This window comes from Bidens hawaiensis, unplaced genomic scaffold, assembly GCF_021521415.1.
Source record: "Bidens hawaiensis isolate Kalapana, Puna unplaced genomic scaffold, B.hawaiensis_p1.1 tig00012728_1, whole genome shotgun sequence".
Taxonomy (NCBI): domain Eukaryota; kingdom Viridiplantae; phylum Streptophyta; class Magnoliopsida; order Asterales; family Asteraceae; genus Bidens; species Bidens hawaiensis.
In genome coordinates, this window is record NW_027492053.1 from 335,958 (window position 1) to 363,226 (window position 27,269).

The following is a 27,269-nucleotide window of genomic DNA, read 5'->3' on the forward strand; positions in this document are numbered from 1 at the left end:
AAGGGAGTTTTCCCCTTGTGTAGTTGTGTGAATCTACTTGGCAACATGGTAGATAAACAAATAACCAATACTATCATTGTAGGCATCAAGTTAGTGGATCAGGTCCTTCATTGCAACCCTACAAAGGACTTCACATGTGGGGGTGCTTTCTCTCGCCTTTGCATACACATATATACACAAAATATATAAAAAAGCTAATAAATTTTAATTATGTTTGAGAAGGTTTATTGTTGTAGAAAAAAGTGAGGCTTTTGAGAAAAATATTGGAATCGGATATAACGATAATGTGTAGGTTTGTATGAGTTTATTATAGATGCCCAAAAAGTATGTTGAAATAGACGGCCGTAGAGAGGCCATATACAAATCACACATTCACACATACATCCATAGATAAATATATATAAACGTTTTCTTAGTGGGGGATTATGTAAAACGTTTAGAATCTAATACAACATTTATCTGACAATCCGTGAAGGTCCAACATGTTTTAACAATTTGTGAAGGTCCAACATTGTTCATGTTTTTATATTAACATGTAACTCGAGCAAACGGTCCGTATAAAATTTTTTGATTGGCTAGTCTGTTCGAACGTAAGAAAACATGTCAAAATTACGTCATACTTGAGTTTTACCACAATCATTACAATGTTAATTATACAATTTTACTGTGTAGCCTCCAGTCAGATGTGTAACTTCCTAATACATGAACATTTTAGTATTTTACCACAACAACCATTCAATAACTTATACCTTCATTTCAACATGTTAACCATTCTTTTAGATAAAATGAAATGGTCTTATACAAAATCCATGACCAATTTAACCCAGATTAATTATGAATTTAAGTAACTTAAAGTTTAAACTCATATATGTAACAAAAATATTAAAGCGTCAATTAAACTCTTAAAACATCTAATTATATGAGGACAATGTAGGTGACGGAACAAAGTTCCATAGCTTCAAACTAATTCAGAAAGATTAAAAAATAATCAATCCGATAAACAAGTTCGATACCGTTACTATATGCTCCTGTCTGAACCGAATAGAGATTGATAACTCAAATATTCAATTATTCGAGAGCAAATTCACACACACAAAAACAAATAATAATAACAATAATTAACAAATTGAAAAAAAAATAAATGTCCGATACAAATTGAGAGAAAACTGATGGTAATAATACAGATGATCTCCTCAAAGCGTATCGGTAGCTTTAGATCCAAATTAGAATGTTGATCGATGAAGATTAACAATCTAATTATGAATAAAAGAGGTTTGGTATCAGCCTCGGAACTAAGCACGATATGAAATCCTAATAAGCATTCATACGGCTACTCTTTAGAGGCGTTCATTCAATACATGAATTTGATATTAAAACAATTAGAGCTTGAGAATATTATGAATGGAGAGAGTGATTCAGATTCAGTTAGCAGAAATGCAAGAGAGAAATCATGACTGCTTGAAATATATGATATGTTATTTAGGGTTGAGATTTTTGCAGAAGCTTTCGTTTACTGGGCCTTTGGCCTCAAAGGCCCACTGTTTAATGGCCGACTAATCTATCTAAACTTTAATTTTAATCTGTTTTAATATATAGTGAAAGAAAAAGTCTCTTAAGTAGTGTTTTTCTAGGTTGTCACTTGTGAGTTAGAATTTTTAGTTTATCAGGGTTTTTATTCCACCGTGTGTTACGTCAGAAAGTAATGTCTTTGTGGAGGCGCAACACATATCAAGTCGCAGCCGGCGGTATCTTTTCTGAGAGAACGCCCACGTCAAACTCCTAAAGTCAGCATGAGTCTGATTAAGACAACATAGTATGACTATAGTGGAGCAACAGGGCTCTCCAACTTGGGAAGTGTGGTGGCTTAAACATAAGAAAGTCATCGTTTAAAAAAAAATAAATGGTATATATTTTATAAGGGAGATTTGTGCGTGCATGTTTTCAGTATGACCTATTATTAAGATCTTTTTTTCATACAATGATCGGAAACATGTATATTAAATTTTCTAAATATAAAAAAATATAAAAAGAAGAGAAGAAGAAGAAAACATTGTCTACTTTTCACTGTCGCAGGGGTAAACGAAGCATGTAATTATATTTTGTCAAAATTACTGGTTCACACTAAAATAACATAATGATATTAGTTTGATTTTTCCAAGACTAAACCGGTGATTACCAAATTCATTCCAATACGGCCATACCAAACTATACTGAATCTAGAACCCAAACAAAACTGTAAATGTTTGTTATACGATTTATCAACCCAATTCATTATCTTGGGCCATAAGTTCCAATCCAATTTAAAAAAAATATGCCATTAAACAAAAGTTTCTAAAAAAAAGTTTTAAACTCAAATTCATTATTTCGTTCAACTTTTTTTTTATAAAAAAAATAGCTACTATTTCATGCTAAAGTAAAAAAAAAAACAATCACTACCTACAATTTAGTACAAAGGTAACAAATTTTACATTTGTTCCAATTACATAGACCAATTAGTTTACAAAAATTAACCTGTATAAAAAAATTCACAGCAAAGCAAATAAAACTAAATTAAGGGGTTGTTTGGTTTATTCAGATCTGAATGAGTCAGATCTGAATGAACATCTGTTCCATTCAGTAACAACGGTAAGTCTGAATGATTCAGAGTTCTGACCTAATTTTAACCTTTCAGATGTTTTTCTTTTGGAACCAAACAGTTTGAGCTTTCCATTCAGATGTAACCAAACAGCCCTTAAATAAATAGGCGTGAACTTAATTACAAAACTGTTAAAATTAAAAAAAAAAAAAAAACTAATAATTTAAACATTTTTGGAAAGTAGGCGCCGAACATTTTGGTTTTTGGATACCCGCTAATGGCAAAAAAAAGCCTTAAATTTCAACACCCTCCAAATCCATATTTATAAATTCAATCTCAATCCATTTCTATTCCTATCACTCTGTAACTATTCGGAACATGGAGCAAACCGCCATCTGTTTGTTTGATAATAAGGAAAACATCCCTTCAATGTTTGCCAGTAACCAAATCATCAATGATAAGCTCAGTCCGAAGATGACGTTGAAGAAGAAGAACAACAAGAAGTGTAGGAAGCCACTTACCGATATTACTAATCTCATTACTGGTTCTCTGAATCAATCTCCGCCAGTTGTTCGTCTGCAGTTGCGTTCTAGTAATCGCATTTCGATTGATGAGGGACGTTGCAAAATCGCTGAGGTTTAATTTTAGATAAAAGTGTATTGGATTGGATTGGGTTGGATTTATATTATATCTAGCATGAAATCTTATTGATTAATTAATATATACTATTGTCACATTAAACAAAAGGAGAAATTTATTCAAATTTTATCTATATGAAATTATGAATGAACAGCCAAGAAATCTATTTGATACACTTTTGACAGTGGCTACCAAATACCATCAAACTGAAATCAGCTGACTTGTTGTGAATTGATCGAAGCCATATGTTTCTGAAGAGGCAAACGCTTTACCTTTACATGATTACGCGACTTTTTTCTTTATTGACAACGGAAAACCCAAACCCTTAGCCTCTATTGATACAAATCGTTGTCATGTAGATATGTAGTCAAAGTGTGTAATTATATGGGTTAAGAGATTGTTAGTTTTAGAGATATCAAATTCCATCTCCAACATTTAGATACCTTGGTATGTTCCCGAGTCTCATTTAACGAGGGGAGGGGAAGGAAATGAGGAGAAAATGTTAAAATATCATGTTCTAGAGATTTTTTAAAGAGAGAATGGGAGGGGAGGGGAGGGGAGGAGAGGGGAGGAAAAATACTAGAAAATATAAACATATATTCATCCTCTTAAATTTGAGAGAATATGAGAGAAAATCTTTTCAATTACTAAATTACCCCTTAAAACTAATTTTATTTTAGTTTTACTTAAAGGGTATGACAGTAAAACTACAAATTTCTTTTCTTTTCCTCTCAACTCGGGAACACATGAAATATGCAAATTCCTTGATTTTCCTTTCCTTCTCATTAAACTCAGGAACACAAAAATAAGCTTTTCGTCTCCTTTCTTTTCTCTTCTAATTTCCTTCCCCTCGTTAAAGGGTGTGCTTGACTAAGTTTTTTAAATTTGCTTTTTTGTGTTTTAAAAATCAAATAAGTAAATAATCGTGTTTGGGTATAAAAAAACACTTTTGGGTTTTGTTTTTTTGTTATGTGTTAAAAAGATGGTTTTCAAAGGCAAAAAGCTCAATCATTTTGTTTTGCATACCAAATTACTTCTATTATTAGTAAAATAAGTAAATATATAAAAATGTCATTTTTGGTTATTTATCTAGTTTTTGGTTTTTTCAACCATAAAAACTAATACAAACACTTATTAAAAAACCACTTTTGAAAAAATGATAAGTGAATAAACAAACCACTTTTGAAAAAATGATAAGTGAATAAACACTTTCGACAAACACACTTTGAAGTTAAATAAGCTTAGCCAAACACCTATTATCTTTACCATTGTCATTAACAAAGATAGGCGATTAGTGGGGGAATTGATGCCAAACGTATGCTTATATTTGGCTATCGACTCATTCCAACCTCATATCATGTCAGTTGTGTTCATGCATTCCCTTGATTCGCTAGGATGTTTAGACACCAAAAAACAAAATGTATTTTGCTTATTTAGAAAGACAACTATAGTAAGATGTGTTAATACACAACTACGATAGAAAGAACTTGCACTTAGAAAATTCTCTTGTAGATGAACATTGTTTCACGGTTTTCATTATGGTTTCCATACTTGAACACTGTATTGCAGTTATGTATTGTGATTCTCGTGCGTAATTAGCTAGTGTACGGGTAAAAATTTAATATCCAATATACGCCACGCATAATAACAACCCAAACTAGTTTGATTTTTGAATAATAAAAACCGATGATTACTATTATGTTCCAATATACTTCATTCCCAAGCCAAATAACGCCAAATCTAGATGCCAAACAAAAACTCACTTAAATTTTTGCTATATAACTTATCAGCCAAATTCATCATTTTGAGTCAAAAGTTCATATTAAAATTAAAAACTATGCGACTAAACAAAAGTTTTAAACTCAAATTCATTATTTATTTTATTAACTAATTTTAGTGCTAATTCATCATTGGTGCCCTACATGTAGGAGACTTGGTTTTTTAGTGGAGATTCAAGTTCGATCATACTTATATTACTTTTGAAAGACTATGGCAATGGATGATTTTTCCTTTGAGCTAAGCTTTGTGCAAAGTTGTTTGTTCTAATCCTGAGTCCACCCCGTTCTTCGTCCCACCGCGTGTTACGTTATAGAGTTCTACTATTGTGGAGGCACAACGACTGTCAAGTGACAGTCGGTGATATGGTTTTCCCGGGGCAACACCCAAGCCAAACTCTAAAACCAGCATGGGCCGGCAATGATCGAGTTTAGATAACAATATAGTTTCATAGTTTGAACAAAGTGAGCAACAAGGTTTTCCAAATTTAAAGAGTAATTTAACCTAAATATAAAAATGTAATCGTTTAAAGGAAAAACTATATTTCGTGCTAAAGTTAAAAAAAGAATCTCTGCATACTATTTAGCCAAAAGTAAGAAACTTTACAATTAATTAAAAACTTTCAACAGCGATACAACAATAGTAAAATTGTAGTAATATTCCAACTTGATAAAACTTAAAAGAAAAGGTTACAACTTACAAGTGTAAAATTATAAAAACTACTTATATTTATTTATTTAAATATTTTGGAAATTAGGCGCCGAAGATGATTTTTGGCATAAAATGTTTTGGTTTTTGGGTACCCGCTCTCCAATGGCGAAAACGAAACCCCTTCAAATATTCAACACCCTCCAAATCCATATTAATATTTATAACACCCACCATCTCATTCCCATTCAATCTCAATCCATCCATTCGTACCACTCTGTAATAATCAGTAACATGGAAGAAACAATATGTTTATTCGACAATAAGGAAAACATCCCTCCAGTCTTCGCCAATAACCGAACCATCAATGATAAGCTCAGCCCGAAGATGACATTGAAGAAGAAAAAAAATAAGAAGTGACATTACTAATCTCATTGTCGATTCTTTGAATCAATATCCGTTAGTTGCTAGTTTGTCAGCCTGTTCAGCTGACCTCAGAGGATTCAAGTCACCCGGCACAACATGTTTATTCTACGCAACGAACAGGCTGCAGTCGTGTTCAATTAGTCGATCTAGTAATCTTGTTTCGATCGATGAGGGACGTTGTAAATCGTTGAGGTTTAATTTTAGATGAAAGTGTATTAGATTGGATTTATATTATTTTTAGGATGAAAGTTCCATAGATTAATGTTTACAAATGTCACATAAAAGAAAACAAAATATCATTCATTTTTCTTTCTATAAATGAATAGCAACTAGTCCTCTGTTTTAACTTCTTGTGAATTGATCAAACGCCAAGCCTTTGCTATTTAATTTATACTAATTGTAATTGTCGTCATGTAGTCGAAGTGTGTAATTATATTCTGGACCTGTTTAGCCTTGAACAATCTAAAAGCTGCATGGCAGGGCCAGCCCTTAGGGGTGGTAGGGTGGTCGACAGCCATAGGCCCGACACCCTGTTAGGCTCGGATTTTTTTAAATTATATGTATTTTTACAATATGTATATTTAATGTTTAAATTGAATTACATAATCATTAGCTTGGTCTAGTGGCAATAAGATATTACTCTATCAACCCAAAAGTTATGAGTTCTAGTCTCATTTTAGATATGTATAATCTTATTTTTATACAAAAGTTTTTTTACACAACCCAAATTATAACCAAGTAAATCCATATAAAAATTTAATTGTTTAAACCCAACAAAATATTTCTTTTACTTGAGACCCAAAACATTTTTTGCTTTCTCGGAGCCGGCACTGCTGCATGGTACGAGACAATGTATGATGGTTTGTCTCGAAACAGGTGGAATTGGCAACACCTATGGAGGTGCAAAATTGCAGGAATGTTCAGAGATATTACCAGACATGGAAATGGATGCTGTTAAATGGAAGTGTGGAGCCTTGTTAATAACAGTACCTTTAATTCTAAATCTCTTAAGTTGGCTATTCAAAGTGGTAGGGAACACATGTCCGGTATTTACACTTGATTGGAACAAATTGATGCTGTTAAAGGTGAACATTGCAACATCGGATCCTTTACGCAAACAAGGGTCCTAGAAGAGACAAAATGGTGCCCGTTATGTGACGACTCGTATGAAAGCGAAGGGCCCTATAGCTGGAGTGGTAATCTACCAGTCTATGCATTCAAGGTGAAGGATCATTCTCATGTCGTGTTGGAGCTTATGGAAGGCATGGAACAATACCATCATAAACAAAACAAGGGTGCCAATTAATAAATTTAAGATACGGTTTGGTTATATGGTTGAAGAATAGCCGCCCCAAATTGGGAGAAAGTGGTCGACTTAGATCGAGAGGCATGGTGCTCTTTTTTTTATTTTGGATAAGCCTTTATAATATAGTGTGCGTGTTGTAATGGGTGTATCCTTGGTGTACCTTTGTGACTAGTTGCTAGTTTCAAGTCTCAACCCTCCAGTAACACGCTTTTGAGATTACATTCATGATTATTTTAGAAGACGAGAGACAACCTAATCGAAGAAAATAACATATAACTGATACTAAAAATTAACTATTTTGTAGAATTAATGATTTCGTATCTAAGAGTCATTTTGATGAAAATAAATAACATAAGAAATATCCTAAGATCATTATCATAAATATATACCAAGGGGTGTTTCTTGATGCTCATCAAATTGGATATAGATAACTTGAATGGAGGTTGAAGGCGACGAGACAGAGACACTTAGAGAACAGATTAGACCAGAATTAAAACTTCATTCATTCATAATCATACAGCAAAACATAAACGCTTAAATAGCCTTACAATCTAACATAAACTCACTAACAGCATTCCCAGTCCATTCCCTACCGTATATCCATACATATCATCATATAATTACACTAAAAATCACTGCATTTACACTCTCATGTTTAATTAAATAATACATTTTATACCTTTATCATTATATTTTATCTCTCTTATACTCACAACCATTTTCAAAAAAATATTAAAAAATTATACGGTATGTACAGTGAATTCTCAAATTTAACATTCTTAGGGCTGTAAACCAACCGATCGAACACGAACAAGGCCTTGTTCATGTTCGTTCGTTAAAAAAATATTGTGTTCACGAACGGTTCACGAACACTTACCGAATGAGATTTTATGTTCGTGTTCGTTCATTAAGAAAAATAATGTGTTCATGAATGGTTCACGAACACAAACGAACACAAATAAAATCGGTAGAGGATGAGAATAAGACCGATGTATTCATCAATGTGAATATTGAAAGCCTGTAAATGAATCGAATGAACACGAACAATGGCATATTTCTGTTCGTTCATTTAACTTTATAACTAATTGAACAAATATTTATGTTCATGTGCGTTTATTTAAAAATGGACATTTGTGTTCGTTTATGTTCGTTTGTTTGAAATCTAAACAAACATAACTAAACAAAGATAAACGAACATAAATAAATATATATGAACCAATGTGAATGAACACAAACAAACATAAACAGACTTAAATCTGAAAACACATAAATGAACACAAATTATCAAATATAAAACCTTTAAGACATATCCAGATAATATTTAATTATTTTCTATTAATACATAAACGAACATAAACGAACGCTCATAAACATAAATGAACGAACGGAACATTTGTTCATGTTCGTTCATTTAATTAAACGAACACAAATTGTGTGTTCATGTTCGTTCGTTTATTAAATAAACGAACATAAACGAACTTCCCGCCGAACGGTTCATGAACAGTTCACCGAACATTCGGTTCGTTTACAGGCCTAAACGTTCTCATATAATATTTTATCTCTCCTATACTCACAACCACTCATAACCATGCCATATAGTTTACAAATTTCTCTCACATTATTTTAGGAAACGAGTTGAGAATGCTCTAACGCAGTAACTAATTAACTACATAAAAGTGGACATGAAATAAAGGAAATGCAAGAAATAAAAAGATTGTGATGCAAGTGGCACACAGCATTTCTTTTCTTTTGAATTGAGGCATTGTAATGTAAAGAAAACTAGCAAGTTAGAACCAAAAACAAGAACGAATTATCAATAGCATGAATCAAATAAGCACCACAAATTCCTCCACTCCAACGAATGTAATTTTCCCTATGTTTCACCCATGAAAAACCAAGAATTTAATCTCCTCGCGGCTCGCACGCGGAAGTAATCTCCACCTTGTTCCCAAAACATCCCAAACCACCCGATCTAGTTTAACCAATGAATGAGTTACAACCCCAAAGGCCAAAACCACCATGTTACATCTCATTATCACCCTAAGGCCAAAACTACCTAAAAGTAACTAATGCATTTGTGGTGGTGTTCGCAAACTATCCAAAGTATTAGTTGGCCAACTAACAAACACACACTTATCAACATTTCACATAATAAGAAAACTCAAACATTTTTTTTAACGTATCATAAGTTATAAAGAGGTAAAAATGAGGAATCCCAAACATAATTTATAACTATCAAATTCAATTAAATTCAAACCAATCAAAATAAATATCCACAATCATAATACAAGACTTTAGTTGTTAGAAAAAAAATTATTGTTCAAAAAATATAATACATCATACATTCATAATCACAAAAATTCAACAAATTGAACCAATGATAATTCAAACAATACACAATAATATTTATAGATCTGAAAACCACCATAAAAATTGCATACACAAAGAATGAATTCACATTAAAAATAAAAAAATAGGAACAATATGATCCTTAATTCACGTACACTACATCAACTCAACTCAACACAATACAAAACAATCTCCGGCAATTAAATCAATTAACCAATTCAATACAAGTGATTTAACCAATTCAATACAAGATTCTCATTTAATCACTTTTAGCAGTGGCGGACGCGACACGCAAATTGACTACCTTTTGATGAGGCAAGGAGACCGACGTTGGTGGAAGGACTGCAAAGTCATTCCTGGGGAGGCAGTTGTGACTCAACATCGACTACTAGTGACTGATATAGCCTTCAGAAATAAGCTGACTGTTCGAGAGAAGAAAGGTACACCGAGAATTCGATGGGGAAAATTGAAGGACGAAAATCTCCTACTGTTTAAGGATAAACTCATACTGCATACGCGGGCTCGACTAAATGGGGACTCAACTCATATATGGGAAGCTATGGAGACAAAGATCATCCAAGTAGCAAAGGAGACTCTCGGGGTCACAACAGGAAAGACAAGTGGGCATAAGGAGTCTTGGTGGTGGAATGACGCAGTGCAAGACAAGATAAGGGACAAACAAGGATGTTTTAGGGAGCTAATGAGGTGCACGAATGAGGAGGAGCGAGTGGAATTGAGGGACAACTACAAAACGGCCAAGATAGAGGCGAAGAAGGCAGTGGCGGAAGCAAAGAAGGCGGCCTTTAAACGGATGTATGAAAGTCTAGAAACAAAAGAGGGGGAACATGCTATGTTTAAGATTGCCAAAGCCAGGGAGCGTAGAAGGCAAGATCTAGGACCGGTGAGGTTCATAAAGGATACAGATGGGCATGTACTGGTCAAGGAGCAGGACATCAAGCTAAGATGGCAAACCTACTTCCACAATATTTTTAACAATGGGAGAGCTTACCAAGAAGAACATGACAACACAAACTTTCAACGACAACAATCGAATAACTGCTACTGCCGACGGATCACGCGAGAGGAGGTGAAGGATGCACTTAGGAGGATGGGAAGGTCTAAGGCGGTTGGCCCAGACAACATACCCATCGAGGTGTGGAAGTGTCTGGGGGAGGAAGGAGTCATGTGGTTAACTACTCTATTCAATAGTATTCTCAAATCAGGTAAGATGCCAGACCAGTGGAAGAGCAGTGTTGTAGTTCCTATCTATAAGAACAAAGGAGACGCCCAATGTTGTGGTAACTACCGAGGAATCAAACTACTAAGTCATACTATGAAGCTATGGGAAAGAGTGATTGAGGTTAGACTTAGACGAGAAACTCAGGTTACGGTCAACCAATTTGGCTTCATGCCGGGGCGTTCCACCACAGAGGCAATACACCTTATAAGAAGATTAATGGAAAAGTATAGGGAGAAGAAGCGTGATCTACATATGGTGTTTATTGACCTAGAAAAGGCCTACGACAGTGTGCCACGACAGGTGCTCTGGGAGTGCTTGGAGGGTAGAAGAGTGCCAAGGAAATACATAGAGATAATTATGGATATGTATACCATGAGTGAAACAAGTGTCCGTGCGCCTGTGGGGGATACTGATTTCTTTCCTGTAGAGGTAGGTATTCACCAGGGGTCAGCGTTGAGCCCGTTTCTTTTTGCAGTAGTCTTGGATGAGTTGTCAAAGTCGATTCAGGGGACTCTCCCATGGTGCATGATGTTCGCAGATAATATTGTGTTACTTGCTGAGAAAAAACAAGATATAAACATGAGGCTTGAGGAGTGGCGAACAGCCTTAGAGACAAAAGGTTTAAAGATTAGCCGATCTAAGACGGAGTACCTCTACTGTGATTTTGGTGGGATAAACGACAATGAAGACGCACAGATCACAATTGAAGGGCAGGTGGTCCCGCAGGTAACGAAGTTCAAGTATTTAGGATCATTTGTACAGAGCGATGGGGAATTAGACAGTGATGTGACCCACCGAGTTCAGGTAGGATGGTGTAGATGGAAAGCAGCCACAGGTATATTGTGCGACAAGAGTTTCCCGACTAAACTAAAGGGAAAATTCTATAGGGTGGCAGTTAGACCTGCAATGCTATATGGAATAGATTGTTGGGCCATCAAGAAGGCACAAGTGCGGAAGATGGAGGTAGCAGAAATGAGAATGCTACGTTGGATGTGTGGGCACACAAGGCTAGACCGAATAAGAAACGTTGTGTTTCGCGAGAGATTAGGGGTGGCGAACATAGCAGACAAGATAAGAGAGTGGAGACTGAGATGGTTTGGACATGTAAAGAGAAGACAGACGACGAATCCTGTTAGATCCGTAGAAAACATTACTATAGAGTGGAGGAGGGGTAGAGGACGACCGAAATTGACTTGGGATGAGAGGATTAGGCATGATTTGATAGACCTAAACCTCTCCGAGGACATGGTTGAGGATAGGAATTCGTGGAGAAGTAGAATTAAAGTTAAGGATTTTTAGAGAGAATTGAATACCTTAGGGCTTAGACTTTACTTATTTAGGTCACATACCATAATGGTATTTCCCTTACATATATTATTCTTATTATTATAATTATTATTAGCTTTTATATAGCTGTTAAACTGTGAACTTATTATTAATATTATTATAATTAGTAGTAGTTTTTATATAACTGTTAAACTTTGATTTCCTTTATTTTGCTTCATACACATGTACTTAGAGCCGAGGGTCACTCTGGAAGCCACCTCTTTATTCCTTTGGATAGAGGTACGGTGTGCCTACATCCCACCCTCCCCAGACCCTACTTATAGCTTTGCTGTCGGTGGGATTTCACTGGGCATGATTGATTGATTGAATATAAGTAACCGATCATAAGAGCGATAAGAGAAGCAACGACGGTATGAGCAAACACGCCGGCGTCTGAAGCCGGTCCAGGTGCAGCTGCCGGAGCTTCTTGAGCTGCCACATTGCTCACCGCGGCAACGGCCATCAATATAACTACCATGGCGGCAAAGAGGTTCATCATCTTCATTGATTCCATTTGTTTAATTTGAATGATTGTTATTGTAAATTTGGGGCTTAGGGTTAGGGTTAATATAGAGGTGAGTGGAGTGTGTATGGGATGGGCTGACCGGACTGCCCGAGTGTGGACAGGGTGTTTATGTGGGCCTGACCGACAGCTGTGGCCAACGGTTGGATCGTCTTTTACGTGGGCTCCACCTAGAGATGGTCAAAAAAACCGGTCCGGGAACCGGTTTGCCGGTTTAAACCGGAAACCGGTTTTTACGAAAACCGGTTTTTTAAAAACCGGTTTGACCGGTTTACAAACCGCCGGTTCGTATTTCGGTTACAAGTTTTAGAGCCAAAACCGGTTAACAAACCGGTTAATGGAAAAACCGGTTTTTTTTAAAACCAGTTATTATGAAAAAACCGGTTATTAACCGGTTATTTTAAAAAAAAAACCGGTTAACCGGTTATTAACCGGTTCTAACCGGTTTCTAAACCGGTCCTAACCGGTTAGGGTTTTGACATACAAAAACCGGTTATTAACCGGTCCGGTTATTAACCGAACCGGTTTTTTTCGGGCCAAAAAAACCGGTCCAGTTAATAACCGAACCGGTTTTTTTAAAAAAACCGATTTGTGCACCTCTGGCTCCACCCATATGCAAAGGAAAAAAGAATGAATGATTGTGTGGTTTGGAGAGAAAGATGTTTTTTGAATTTTAAATTGAGTGAAAAGACGATTGAATCCAACTTGTGATGCGAACTTGGGCTTACCAAGGGGTAGTTTCGACTTTTGATACCTACGAAGTAGATATTTTATGAGCTTGGAAGTTATGGAAATTGACGTTTAAATTTTGTTATAAAAGTTGGCACATGGTGTATGTTTTTTAAAATTATTAAGTTTCTTCTTCTATGTTTTTGACGTGATTTTTTTATAATTTGGCACATGAGGTATGATAGTTATTGTTAGGGGTGTGTATGGGGCGGTTTGGGGCGAGTTTTGGTAAACCCATAGCCATAACCAACATTGCGGTTAATAGAAAACCATAACCATAACCGATCCATTATGGCGGTTTCCGTTAATGGATTTTGATGGTTATAACGAGTCGGTTATGGGTCGGTTAACCGTGATCAAAACAAATATAATTAGGCCTAAACTTTTGTACCAAATATTATCAGAAAAACAAAAAAAGACATGACACGATCAAACAAAATACATAATCCATGATATTAATATCAAATATTCAAACAAAACGCCATGACATAACCCAAAAATAAAATTCAAGTTAATTCGATAAGAAACAATGAACCAAAACACAAAAAGATATAATATGAATATATTTAATTAATATTGATATATTGATTGTGAATATTAATATGGCAGCTACCATTATTAACGTTTCAATTGATGTAGTTTGTGGAGATAAGTTAGGAAGAGAAACTGAAGCTAAAAGGTTAAAAGAATGTCTCCTGCTATGGCACTAATTCCAATATCCAAACCTCTTTGTCAATTCATAAGTATAATAAACGGGGCTGTTCGGTTATGACGGGTTTGATATTATCAATAACCAAAACCGACCCGTATTTGGCGGTTTTCAAAATTCATTAAACCGACCCACTGGTTATAACGGTTATCGGTTAAAATCGGTTCGGTTATGCCGGTTATGAGTCGGTTTATGGTTAACAACGGTTAATTTGCTCAACCCTAGTTATTGTTATTAATAAGGGATGTCATATTCGTACACAAAAACAATTTGTGTATGTGCTGTCATTTTTTCTATGTTGCCATACTTTATGTGTGAATAACTAAAGCTTTACTAATAACGTAAGGACAACTTAGTGGTTATGACTTATGATGTTACATATAGTGGCGGATCCAGGAAATTTCTCACAGAGTCGGGGATTTTTATGGTCGGTACTAATACAACTGGCGGGTTGAATCGGGTCGGGTCGAATCGGATCGAGACAAATCCGGTTGGGTCATATATAATAAAAAGGATTACCAAACAAAATATTAGATAACCAATATATTAAAGTTGTTCTAACCAATATTAGATAACCAATATATTAGATAACAAAATACATAATCCATGATATTAATATCAAATATTCAAACAAAACGCCATGACATAACCCAAAAATAAAATTCAAGTTAATTCGATAAGAAACAATGAACCAAAACACAAAAAGATATAATATGAATATATTTAATTAATATTGATATATTGATTGTGAATATTAATATGGCAGCTACCATTATTAACGTTTCAATTGATGTAGTTTGTGGAGATAAGTTAGGAAGAGAAACTGAAGCTAAAAGGTTAAAAGAATGTCTCCTGCTATGGCACTAATTCCAATATCCAAACCTCTTTGTCAATTCATAAGTATAATAAACGGGGCTGTTCGGTTATGACGGGTTTGATATTATCAATAACCAAAACCGACCCGTATTTGGCGGTTTTCAAAATTCATTAAACCGACCCACTGGTTATAACGGTTATCGGTTAAAATCGGTTCGGTTATGCCGGTTATGAGTCGGTTTATGGTTAACAACGGTTAATTTGCTCAACCCTAGTTATTGTTATTAATAAGGGATGTTATATTCGTACACAAAAACAATTTGTGTATGTGCTGTCATTTTTTCTATGTTGCCATACTTTATGTGTGAATAACTAAAGCTTTACTAATAACGTAAGGACAACTTAGTGGTTATGACTTATGATGTTACATATAGTGGCGGATCCAGGAAATTTCTCACAGAGTCGGGGATTTTTATGGTCGGTACTAATACAACTGGCGGGTTGAATCGGGTCGGGTCGAATCGGATCGAGACAAATCCGGTTGGGTCATATATAATAAAAAGGATTACCAAACAAAATATTAGATAACCAATATATTAAAGTTGTTCTCTACGAGTTTTCATTTTTTGAAATCTAACCATAATATCATCTACTTTAACATTGATAAACAAGTCTTTATCAATGTAACAAATACAACTGTCACTTAAATTTTATCACCCATTCGATTACGCAAATCGGACTTCACATACTTCATCGCCGAAAATGATTTATTCAATGGTTGCGATTGCGACGGGTAACATGAGAGCTAACTTTAATAAACGATACTCCAATGCAAGGGAATGGTGCTTATTTGTTTGAACCATCAATTGAACAAGACTTGCTAAACCATTCAAGTTTTTAAATCGTTTATTTCCTTTCAAATTATCGATGTATGTCGCAAGTTCAACCGAGAGTCTTCTTTTATCACTTCATCAAAATCATATAGGTACAACTCGACTAATCGTAATATTTTTGGAATAGAAAATGCCCAAAAATTATCACAATAAGTCAAACAACTCAATGAAACAAGCAAGTCAGATGTTGGACTAAAAATAAGTAGGGTTTGAGTTGAGTTTTGGGTTTAAAAATTGGATTGGATATTGGACTAATGGTCTTATTTATATTAAAGTCTAGTTTAATATGAAAAATTATTTATATAACGTTTATATAATAAAATTTATAAAATTTTCATTGTATTTTTTATTATGGTTAGTCTCAAAATCTCATGGGGGTCGTCTTGAAATTATAAAGGGTTTGGGGTCAAATTTTTACAGGGGTCGATCGGAAATTTTCCGGTATATTAACACTAAAAAAAATTTCACAGGAAACGGGGGATACCCCTTACTTACATGTGAGCCCGCCCCTGGTTATGTAACAGTTCCCTCTTGCTAAACTGGTTTTGTTTGGAAATAACATCCAAGTTTTAAGATGATTAAAGTGATTTTTTTGAAGAAAAATGTCATTTTTAGTTAAACTGATCTAAATCTTAGGTTTTGTTTTATTAAGAGACTAGGTCTGAATCGGTTAAAAGGTAGAATGTGCCTGGTTCACTAAAAAGATACCACTTAATAGTTTATAGAGTCTCGTAATAGATAAGTTTCAGAATTATGCTGAATAATTTAACACAAAATTGTCAAACAACCCCATAAATTGATAACCACACATTTTTTTGGAAAACACTAATTTGGTGTTAAACCAAATATACTTCCATCAAAATGATGGATTTAAAGGTGAGTTGGTCATATGTTAAGGAAAAGTATGCCTATGATCAAAATTTGCAAAGAATTACGAGTCAAAAGTTTACTTATATGTAAAAATTGCTTATATGAGCAAGTGAATTCAGAATACAACAGCGGCCAAACTAAAACATGAAACACATCAAAGTTAGCATTTTTAACATATAATTATATAAAAGGGTTGAATGATTAAAAGACTATCTCTTAATCGGTCAGACCTCTTATTGATTCAGCACAAGATTGTCAAATAATCCTTAAAAATGATAACAATGGCTTGAAGTATCTAAAATAACCACCCAATTTTTCATAAGACACTAATTTGCTGGTAAACCAAATATATTTGATCAAAATGACGGATTTAAAGGTGAGTTGGCCCTTTGCTAAGGGGAAAATATGCCTATGATCAAAATTTGCAAAGAATTAAGAGTGAAAAGTTTACTTATACGTAAAAATAGCTTATACGAGCAAGTGAATTCAGAATACAATAGTGGCCAAACTAAATCATGTAACACATCAAAGTTGGCATTTTTAACAATGTAATTTATGAATGGTTGTGTGTTCAATTTCAGCTTAAAGTATGGTGGTACTTACACCGAAAGTGAACACTGTAAACAAAATGCGATGAAAAACATAACTGCTGATAAAACTAAATTTAACGATGGTTGATATGTGGAATTTGTTTCAAATACAGGGAAATGGTCTATATATGCAGACATGCAGTCCAGGTTCGCCTAGATGAGACCAAAGCTAAATCTAAATTATAGCTCGGATTTGTAGTTTAACCTTTTAAACCTTATTTTTTAACATTTCATTTTCAATTAGAGGGTATGTAGGATACACATAACACAATATTATCAATCATGTAACTTTAAGCAGCATTAAATACATGATTAAAAATCATCTTATCATCTTTAAACTTCTTTCACTTTAGCTTAGTGCGATCAACCCACCCGAGGCTTAGCAGCTTGAAGCATTTCAATTATGAGGCCTTAACGTCCCTACAAAGTTCAAAAATTAACACGAAACTTGAATAATCCAATGAAAATATAATTTATCTTTGCATCGTATACACAGTCCCAAAAGATGAAAAATACTAAAACGGAATAAAGAAAAGAGAAATTCTTCACAACTTACTTTCTTTCTTCCGCACGTCTAGGGAAAGCAACCCGGAGTATAAAGCTTTTATCTTTATAACCAGCCTACCATAAAAATGAAAAACAAATGGTTAAAGATTCAAAATCATACTTTCAAGATGTATCATGAATGCATAGTTGAAAAGATATTATTCACCTTTACATTAAAGCCGAGGCTATCGACATCTAACATGTTTGCAAAGTCCACCTGCAGATTTGAGTAAACTTTGATTTCAAACAAAACCCTTGAAACGCTTATTTTTGGTGACCACGAGGACCCGTTAGGAAGGTAAGTTTGAACCTCAGACCTCTGGTAGAGCGGAATCAGATGCTTAGGCCTGTAAACGAACCAAACGTTCAATGAACCGTTTGGCAGGAAGTTCGTTTGTGTTCGTTTATTTAATAAAAGAACGAACATGAACAACTTTTTGTACATTTAGTTAAAGTGTAACAAACGAACATGAACACGTCTCATTCATTCATTTATGATCATTCATTCTGTTGTGTGCCACGATTTGGCACCACACCCACGTATCCATATCTTCAATTCAATGTCATGCAACTTTTATATGTTCTTTGTTTTTGTTTAGTTTGATAATTGTTGGTTTTATATCTTTGTATTGGGTAGTTTATTAAGTAGTGGGTCGGTTATGTATCTTGGCTATATAAGCCACTAGTTCTTATGTGTTACGGATTATGAATGAAAATATTATAATTTAAGAATCAAGTCTATGTTCTATCTAAATTTCTAATCTGGATCCTTTCTATTTTCTTTGGACCATTTGATTAACGAACGAGGTTCGTATCACATTCGTTTATGTCTGCCCATTTAAGTTCATTCGTTTATAAATTCATTAAGATTTTTTAGACCCGCAAAAATTTAGACAAGTTTTATTAATTTTTTAGGCCAGCTGATTGGTGTTCACTTTAACTGGAGTTTGATCGGTTATATCCATTCATCTATTTTCAGCTATGCTAATTCGTGAACCGTTCGTTTACACTACTAACAAACGAACACGCTCATTCTCTTAGCGGGCGAACAAGAACAAGAAACCCTATTCGTTTATTTGTTCGTGTTCGATTGTTTATTCTGTTAAAGTCAAATAAACGCACACGAACAATTGAAGATGTCCCGTTTGTGTTCGTTCGGTTCATTTACAGGCCTACATATGCTTACCACAGCACCATCTCTTGAAGGTAAACATTTAAACTTGTAATATGATATTTTATTTTTTTATTGAAAATGAGAAAACGCGTATGATGTAAGCAACTAAGGATTAGAAATTACTGGAACTGATGTCGAGTGTTGAACTATGAGTTTTGTATCATTTGCATGGTCTTTATTCATGTGTGACTGCATTGAAACATAATAAGTTGTTCAATGAAAAAAATCAAAAAGATAATAAACAAAACATAGAACAAAAAAAGCAGAAAATAATAATACCGTTATAGGTTTAGAAAACTGATATATTTGATCCACTCAGACCCTACCATAGCTTTGCTATTGGTGGGATATACTGAGTACGATGACGATGATATATTTGATCCACCTTTGCTTCTCTAAACTCATTGTTGGTGAACTCTGGACAAACGCAACAATATAACTCTCACTTGAAAACAAGTTTAAAACACTTCAAATGATTTATTAAAAAATAAACCTTCTGATTTAAATAAAGATGTAGCAACACCAGAAACGAAGCGTACGACTTTTGGTTCAATGCGTAAAAATATAAAGTCATCAAAATCAACCTTCATCATAACAAAGTGATATAATAAATTAAAGGCATAAAATACAAATATGTGAGCAGCAAAGAAGCTAACTTTTAACCCCTTCATAAATAAACGAACAGACATGAACAAAAAAATTGTTCATTTAGTTAAACGAACGGACATGAACACATATCTCGCTCGTTCATTTATGTTCTTTTACGTTCGTTCATTTAAACTATTTATGTTCGTTTGTTTAAGTTCGTTCGTTGAAACATTCATTTAAACTTTTTGGCCCATTACAACTTGGTATAGTTTTAACAACTTTTTAGGCCCAACACATGGATCTTCACATTACTTTTAACTAGTTTTAGCTCAGTTACGTCCGTTCATCGACGTTCAGTTACATTCTTTCGTGAGCCATTAGTCTATAGTGTTAATGAATGAACATAAACGAACACGAACAAGAAAATGCCGTTCAATTAATTGTTTGTGTTCGAGCGTGTGTTTGGTTAAAGTTAAACGAACAAACACGAACATGCTAGTTCGTGTTCCTTTGGTTCGTTTACCAGCCTACATTCAGTCAACAACAAACTTTACCCAAACTGCATCGGGATGTCTAGCTAAATATATTGTACGAATCACATCTCTCTCATTTTCAAGAACCTAGATAATTTAAAAAACTTACGAATACTAAATAAAATGACATATTTAAAGCAAACTCATTAAACAAAATAAACCACATAATTACTCACAGAAACAGTATCACCATATAGAGTTATAATCATATCTGCTCTATCTTCTGGATCTTTAGCAATAAGTAATGAGCATTTAGGGTTAGCAAGGAAGTCCTGTAAAAATACCAAAACTTACACTAATTAAGTTGTAAAGCAAATGTAATGAGACTAAAATCCAATTGTCTATACAAACCTTTGTATGAATCGCCAAATTACTGACTGCTAATATTGGAAATCCATTATCATCACAGGCAAAATCAACCATTGATCCTGATGGATAACCCTCATGCTTCTACAAAGTTCATCAATAAATGTGAATCTATTATCTGTCAAGTAGAATATCTAATGACTGCAACAGAGTGAATACCATGAAATAAACAAAATGAAAAAGAACCAGAGAGAAGGTAGACAGCACGCCACGAGTGCTGTGATAAAGGATAGTTTTGACTTCCTCAATTGGAGGCAGTCTAGCAACCTTTTCCTACAATAACAAACAAAACCCTAAATGAAATGAAATTCACAATTAACATAGCTAGAATTAATAATTAGTATGCCTAATTATCTTTCTAATGATCTATGATATGAATAAAGTTATAAACACTCTAAATTGCTATTCCAATGCTCAAAAAACAATAACGATTATGCAAATTGCTGTAATATATATCATGAGGAAGATAATTACTTTGTAATTAGGATAAATTTGATACAATCACAGAATAGATATTAAATTAGGTCATAAAAGTACCTGATGAGCTTCGATCAGCTGAAAGACTTCATCAACAGCATCACTCTAGTAAATCAAACGGTTAGACAAGATCAGAAGTAGAGAAAACATGCGTGATTCGCGATCACTGACCTAACTTTACGATACTTTTGAATAAGTAATTATTAAGAAGGACCTAATTCGATTGAAGCAATTATGAAAACAAGCAAGTTACCTGAGAAGGAACTGAGGTCATGGCGAAAGACGACGGCGATCGTGATAGATGAGTATTTGGACCAAGTCGCAACGGTTTTGGACATTTTTTGGATTAATTAAAAAGCAACCGAGTTGTCAAACCGAAGCTGCCGTAGGATGAGTATTTAATAACCAAAATGTTCATTTTTAAATAAACGAACATGAATATAAGTATTTGTTCGATTAAGTGTCTGTGTTTAATGAACGAACACAAACATGTCCTTGTTTGTGTTCATTCGTGTTCGTTCGGTTCATTTACAGGCCTAGTTGTCCATAATGCTTTAGTGTACTAGCTCCATGATATAATAATAATAATAATAATAATAATAATAATAATAATAATACACTAGACGGTTATGCAACCAAGTCCTATGCATAGTGTCCTGATAAACTCGATCAAGGAAATCAGTTATGCGACCTTGTAAGTAGGGATGAGCACGGTACCGTACCGGTACCGAAAATACCGATCTCGAAATTCGTAAGACGGTACCAGGATTATACCGGTACCGAAGGTAAAAATCGAGAAATACCGGTACCCTACCGTACCATACCGGTGCCGATACCGTATCGATCCCGAAACTTAAAACTTTGGTACCGATTTTACTCATCCCTACTTGAAAAGTGAAAGTGAACGGCGAACCACAAATGTGTGCGTGTAGCACCCATGAATGACTAATATAAATCGATAAAATGTGCGATGTAGGTTGGTAGCGTGGAATACATTTGTGCATGTGCAATAAATGGTAGTGTTTTAATGCATGTGTACTATTCTTTTAAGCCGTTCCATTTTTCCACTCAAAATTTAAATATCGTCATGGATTAAATGCACAAACTAAAAATCTTCATCTTTGAAAATTATTGTAGTAAACAATTAATCTTCATATCAAATTAGACCCATACCATACCATACCATACCAGAAGATAAGATCCACACATCTTAACAAAATAAACACAAACTGAAACAACAAAACGATCATTTCAAACACAAATTAAAGTCTACACATCATAATTTTACGAAACCAAACATTAATCGAAGTGATCATACACTGGAGAACGAATTCATCAATCAATCAATCAATCTGCGTGTGAATCTTCATCTGACGAATACGAAGACGACGACGAATAAAAACTGTTGAAATTAGGCGGAAAGCAGAAGAAGGTCCACAAGCAAACTGCGAATCGGCGAAGTTGTTGAAACGGGAAGCAGAAGAGGAGATGAAGAGCGTGTTGGCTGCTTAACCGTTGAGGATTACAAGCTACGTATTGGCATATATCGGCTGAGAGATTGGCCACTGCCACCACCAGCGGACTGTTAACCACCATCGTTGATCGCATTTGTGGTGAATTTGCTGATCCGAAATGAGATTTTATTATATATAGGCCTGAATGAATTTATTGGTATAAATTGGGTGACGTCACAAAAACCGCCACCATTTAATTTCGAAAAGTGATAGCACGTGACCATGGAAGTTGTTTGTTTTCTTCTTGAGAAAATTCCAGTAATAGTCCATTTAAATAATGTGTTTTCAAAGTTATGCTCAATAATTCAAGTTTCTAATTTTGTCCATTTGTTATCTCGTCGTCGATAACATGATATCGAACACCGACGATGCGTTACTGAAACAAATAGGATAACGACACGTGGCCAGAATAGATCGTCGACGATGCGTTAGTGGATAACGCATCGCTGCTACCATACGTTAGCAACATAACGCATCGCTGCTACCCTACGTTACGTATAACATAGGGTTGACGATGTGTTATGTTGCTAACGTAGGGTAGCGGCGATGCGTTATATTGCTACTACCTTGTTATGACAACACACGGGTTCCACGATGCGTTAGCGATAACGCATCGCCGCTACCCTACGTTAGCAACATAACGCATCGTCAACACAGATTCCGGCCACGTGTCATTATCCTATTTGTTTCAGTAACGCATCGTCGGTGTTCGCTATCATGTCGTCGGCGACGAGATAACAAATAGACAAAGTTGGAAACTTGAATTAGTTGGGATAAACTTGAAAACACATTCTATGAATGAGCCATTTTGGAATTTTCCCATTCTTATTTTTCTTTTTTTTAATTTAATTTATTTGTGCGTAAACGTTTAATATTTAATTTCTTCTTTTTCTTTTTTAATGATGTTTGGATTTATCCTCAATACGAAAATACCTGAGTGAACTTTCTGGAGAAGGAATATCAACAATCCGTATTAATTTTGACGATTCAGATATGGCTGAACTAGGAACACATTTAAGGAGGAAATTCACAACGGTAAAAAAAACTTTCTTTGGTTAGATTTTGAATATGATGCCTTAAGCTTTAACTATCATCCCACGTTATCGGATTAGAAGATTAACCGATGTAATATTTAATAAGTTTCGAATGTAGTGATATGCTAACTAATATTAACGGATGAACTTATGTGTGAATTCAACCAAAACTTACAAATAGTTATAAAAAAATAAAACATATGCATAAATAAGCATGCTGTTGGCATACAATCATACACGTCTATTTTTTAATGATGTTAACTGTAATTTTTATATTTGAGTTTTTTTTGTCAAATTTACTTTTAATATCAACTTATTATGTAATTTATGATAATAATTTAATTGAAATAAATATCCAATACCACTACTCTAACAAATTATCAACTTTTAAAGTTGACTAGCTAAATACAAACAAACAAATATAACATGTGCATCGTGACAGGTTATTTATAAAAATCAAAATGTAGATAAAAAACGTTTCACAGTTATCTAAGTTATATACTCAGAAGGTACGAAAAATTTATGCTGTTGTAAGTTGTAACAACTAGCAAGGTACAATTTTCTTCAATAAATTCACATAAAAACAGTAAGCATATTTGACTATTTGATTAATTGAACCCAAAACAACCAGAAATAATTATAAACATGGAAGTTGAGTTCATGGATGCATGGTGAACATGGGTTTTGGGTGTAAGTGTAACCAGGTGAACGTGGGAACGTATCAACAACTCCACGTACGATTGTGATTATGTGAGTTCGTGGAATATTTCGTTAATTGTTATGTTTTGTTTATTTATTTTTGTGATTTGATAGTTTTTTTTTCCTTCTAGATATTAACACGTCATATAGATTATAGATTTGTTGATTATCATATCTTTTCATTTATCAATATGAAGAAAAAAATATTAATTTTATAGATGAATTTGAAAAGGTATATTATTCATAGAATTTAATTGGGCATTTTCATCCAATCTTCTAATTTATATGAGTGATGTTTTTTATAATTTAGATAGTGATTTATGGTGTTGTAACTGATGAGTTTTTATATTTTATAAAACATAGTGATTATTTTGTATATTTGATCGAAAAACTATTGTCCACCTCCTATAATTTTTTAATATATTTTGAAAGTGATTGTGAGTAAATGAAAGAGAAATGATAATGATAAATGTATAAAAAAGTGTTATTTACTTGAAAAAGAGAGAAAAATGTAGTGTGTTTTAGTGTAATTTTAGACATAGAGATCATAGTTTGAACTTCTCAACTCCTCAAACTATGTGTATGATAATTCTTTGTATTCAGCAAATGTATGTTGTCATGTAGACCGTCCACGCTATCATATATTGGATGTATTTCACCGAGCGGCCCCACAACTCAACATGAGTTGTATTAAACCACATATCATAGAGTAAATTGGATAACACCAATATTTGATCCTTGGACCTCTCCAATATGTTCGCACCTCCTTACAACTGAGACACTATCATCGGGACTAGCTAAGTTGTCATGTAATGCGGTACACATGGGTGAATAAACATCTTTATTAATATTTGACAACACTAGACAAGTAAAACATTTTTTTTAATTAAGTAGAATTTAAGAGATGTTCATTTGCGATCTTTATAAGAACAACAAACGGTTCAATGGTGGCAAGTGATGCATTATCAACGGCCTCTTCCTTAACCTCGTACTCAACTGTCATTTTCACAACACAAGATGAACCCATATCATCATTTATGTTGTTCTTCACCTCAATGCGTACTCTATAAAGCGTAAACCCAAAATCCAGAAATCCTCCTTCTATTATCTCTACTTCCTTCACCATCTTATCATTGTCGACCATCGTGTACTTTTCCATGCAATATGGAATCCCAACCTCTACACAGGCACTAGCACAGTTTTAAAAACCCGTAATATCTAATATCTCATAAAAAAATTTTGAACAAAATTTTCCACCTAAACGACTAAAATCCCCTAATCTTGTACTTTCAAGGCTTTAATCGTATCACCTCACATCTGAAGGGACAAACACCATACAACTAGATCACTTGATCATGGGTTTCTAATATCACATAATTAAGCTTCTTGACCATTCGTTAGCTGAAACGGTGCGGCTACTTGTGGGAATGTCGAACCAAGTGAATCAGGCTGGGTTCGTGATAATTATATACTCGTTTTTTTTTTCAAAATCTCATTTTGTGATAATTAAATGCTCTCTATACTTTATTTATTTAAGCCTTCATATTTATTTAAGGGAATATCTCATAGAAGAGTAACCAACTTTCAAAAATGTTCCAATTAGGTCACTCATGCATATTTTTCTCAAATCGGGTCATTAAATCTTCAAATCGAGTCTCACCAATTTTTTTGTTTGTTAAGAAAGAAATGGAAGATAAGATGTGGGGGTCGGAATTTGCAATATATGTAGTTATATTTTTAAAAAATTAAAAAACGTTAATTATATTAAAAATCAAAAATAAAAAATATAATCCACGTCGCCATTCAACGTCAACATCAAAAAAAAAGATAAAAAGATTTCCTATGTGAAACAAAAAAATAAAAACATTAAAATAGCATATTAAAACCTTTAATTTAATCAAATATGAAAGTTGAATGACCTAATTGGAACACTTTTTAAAGTTGAGTGACCTAATTGAAACACTTTTAAAACTTGGTTACTATTATATGAAATTGTCCCTTTATTTAAATTACAAATTTTACGCCAAAACATAAATTTTTTTCATATTTTGTTTTGAACTAATTAGATAAATATATAACTTCAATCATTTAAATATTTTCTATAGCATTCGATTCGATATATGGTCCGACAAGTAGACCGGACCATCCGATGATGAAAACATAGATCATAACAATTAACAAACAAAATAAGATAGTCAACAAATGAACAAAACATCATGGAAGTGTTGGTACCAGGTTTGAAAGTGACCTTAACGATGGTACCGGCACTGCCATCGCCTTCAATGATGTCAAGTCTCTCAAAGGTGTGTTTAGCCGCGATCTCTGGAAGTTTGATTGTACCGTAGAGCTGCCAGGCTTTGTCTGCTGCCACCTTCACTTCAACTTCTTCCGACAAAGATCCAAACATTTTATCTAGCGTATGTACCAGGTTTTATGTTTATGGCCGGTTGGTTGATGTTGTGTTGAGCCGTAGAGGGTATATGTAGAAGACTAGAAGCCATTAAGATACAAACAAGATAGTCTATTGGTGGTTGATTATAAAGAAATGATAAATGTCATAGTAATAGCTGTTTTGTGTTTAAATAAATAATAAGTTTTGTTTTAATTATCTGATTTAAAAAAATGGAAAAAAAGAATTATGCCGAATATCTCATTTAAGCTAATTATATTAGGTAGCTAAGAATTATTATGTATGTTAACGATTGTCAACTGTTAGGTGGATTACATAGTGGAATTATGTATGTTCACGGGTTGGTTGTATTTGTACCAATTTTCAAAGAGAGTTTGTTAATAGTCGTTAACAAGCTAGGGATCATACATTGGGGGGTTTTCGTTCTAGTTTAGTCCAGTAATTCAATTCGTTTTAACACTTTTAATTTATTGACTTATGCTTCTGATTAAATACCAATTATCCAACTGACAT

General features: G+C 34.1%; 2 protein-coding genes and 1 non-coding gene across 3 annotated transcripts; all 3 read right to left on the reverse strand.

Annotated features, from left to right (window-relative positions):
* Positions 1 to 952: 952 nt before the first annotated feature.
* Positions 953 to 1,083, reverse strand: LOC143541986 (small nucleolar RNA snoR138). Its single transcript, XR_013136837.1, has one exon. It is a non-coding gene; the product is annotated as a small nucleolar RNA snoR138 (small nucleolar RNA).
* A 16,767-nt stretch (positions 1,084 to 17,850) lies between these two features.
* LOC143541963 (non-canonical heme oxygenase HOZ, chloroplastic-like) lies at positions 17,851 to 21,468 on the reverse strand. Its single transcript, XM_077034636.1, has 12 exons — positions 21,353 to 21,468; positions 21,160 to 21,204; positions 20,809 to 20,895; positions 20,608 to 20,706; positions 20,433 to 20,528; positions 20,278 to 20,343; positions 19,629 to 19,719; positions 19,504 to 19,552; positions 19,415 to 19,433; positions 19,259 to 19,324; positions 18,128 to 18,178; positions 17,851 to 18,036 (listed from the first exon to the last, which is right to left on the reverse strand). Exons 1-12 carry the CDS (start codon positions 21,371 to 21,373, stop codon positions 17,968 to 17,970), a joined length of 759 nt encoding a protein of 252 aa, XP_076890751.1. The 5' UTR covers positions 21,374 to 21,468; the 3' UTR covers positions 17,851 to 17,967.
* Positions 21,469 to 25,043: 3,575 nt separating this feature from the next.
* Positions 25,044 to 27,115, reverse strand: LOC143541966 (norbelladine synthase-like). Its single transcript, XM_077034638.1, has 2 exons — positions 26,579 to 27,115; positions 25,044 to 25,525 (listed from the first exon to the last, which is right to left on the reverse strand). Exons 1-2 carry the CDS (start codon positions 26,751 to 26,753, stop codon positions 25,233 to 25,235), a joined length of 468 nt encoding a protein of 155 aa, XP_076890753.1. The 5' UTR covers positions 26,754 to 27,115; the 3' UTR covers positions 25,044 to 25,232.
* Between the last annotated feature and the right edge of the window lie 154 nt (positions 27,116 to 27,269).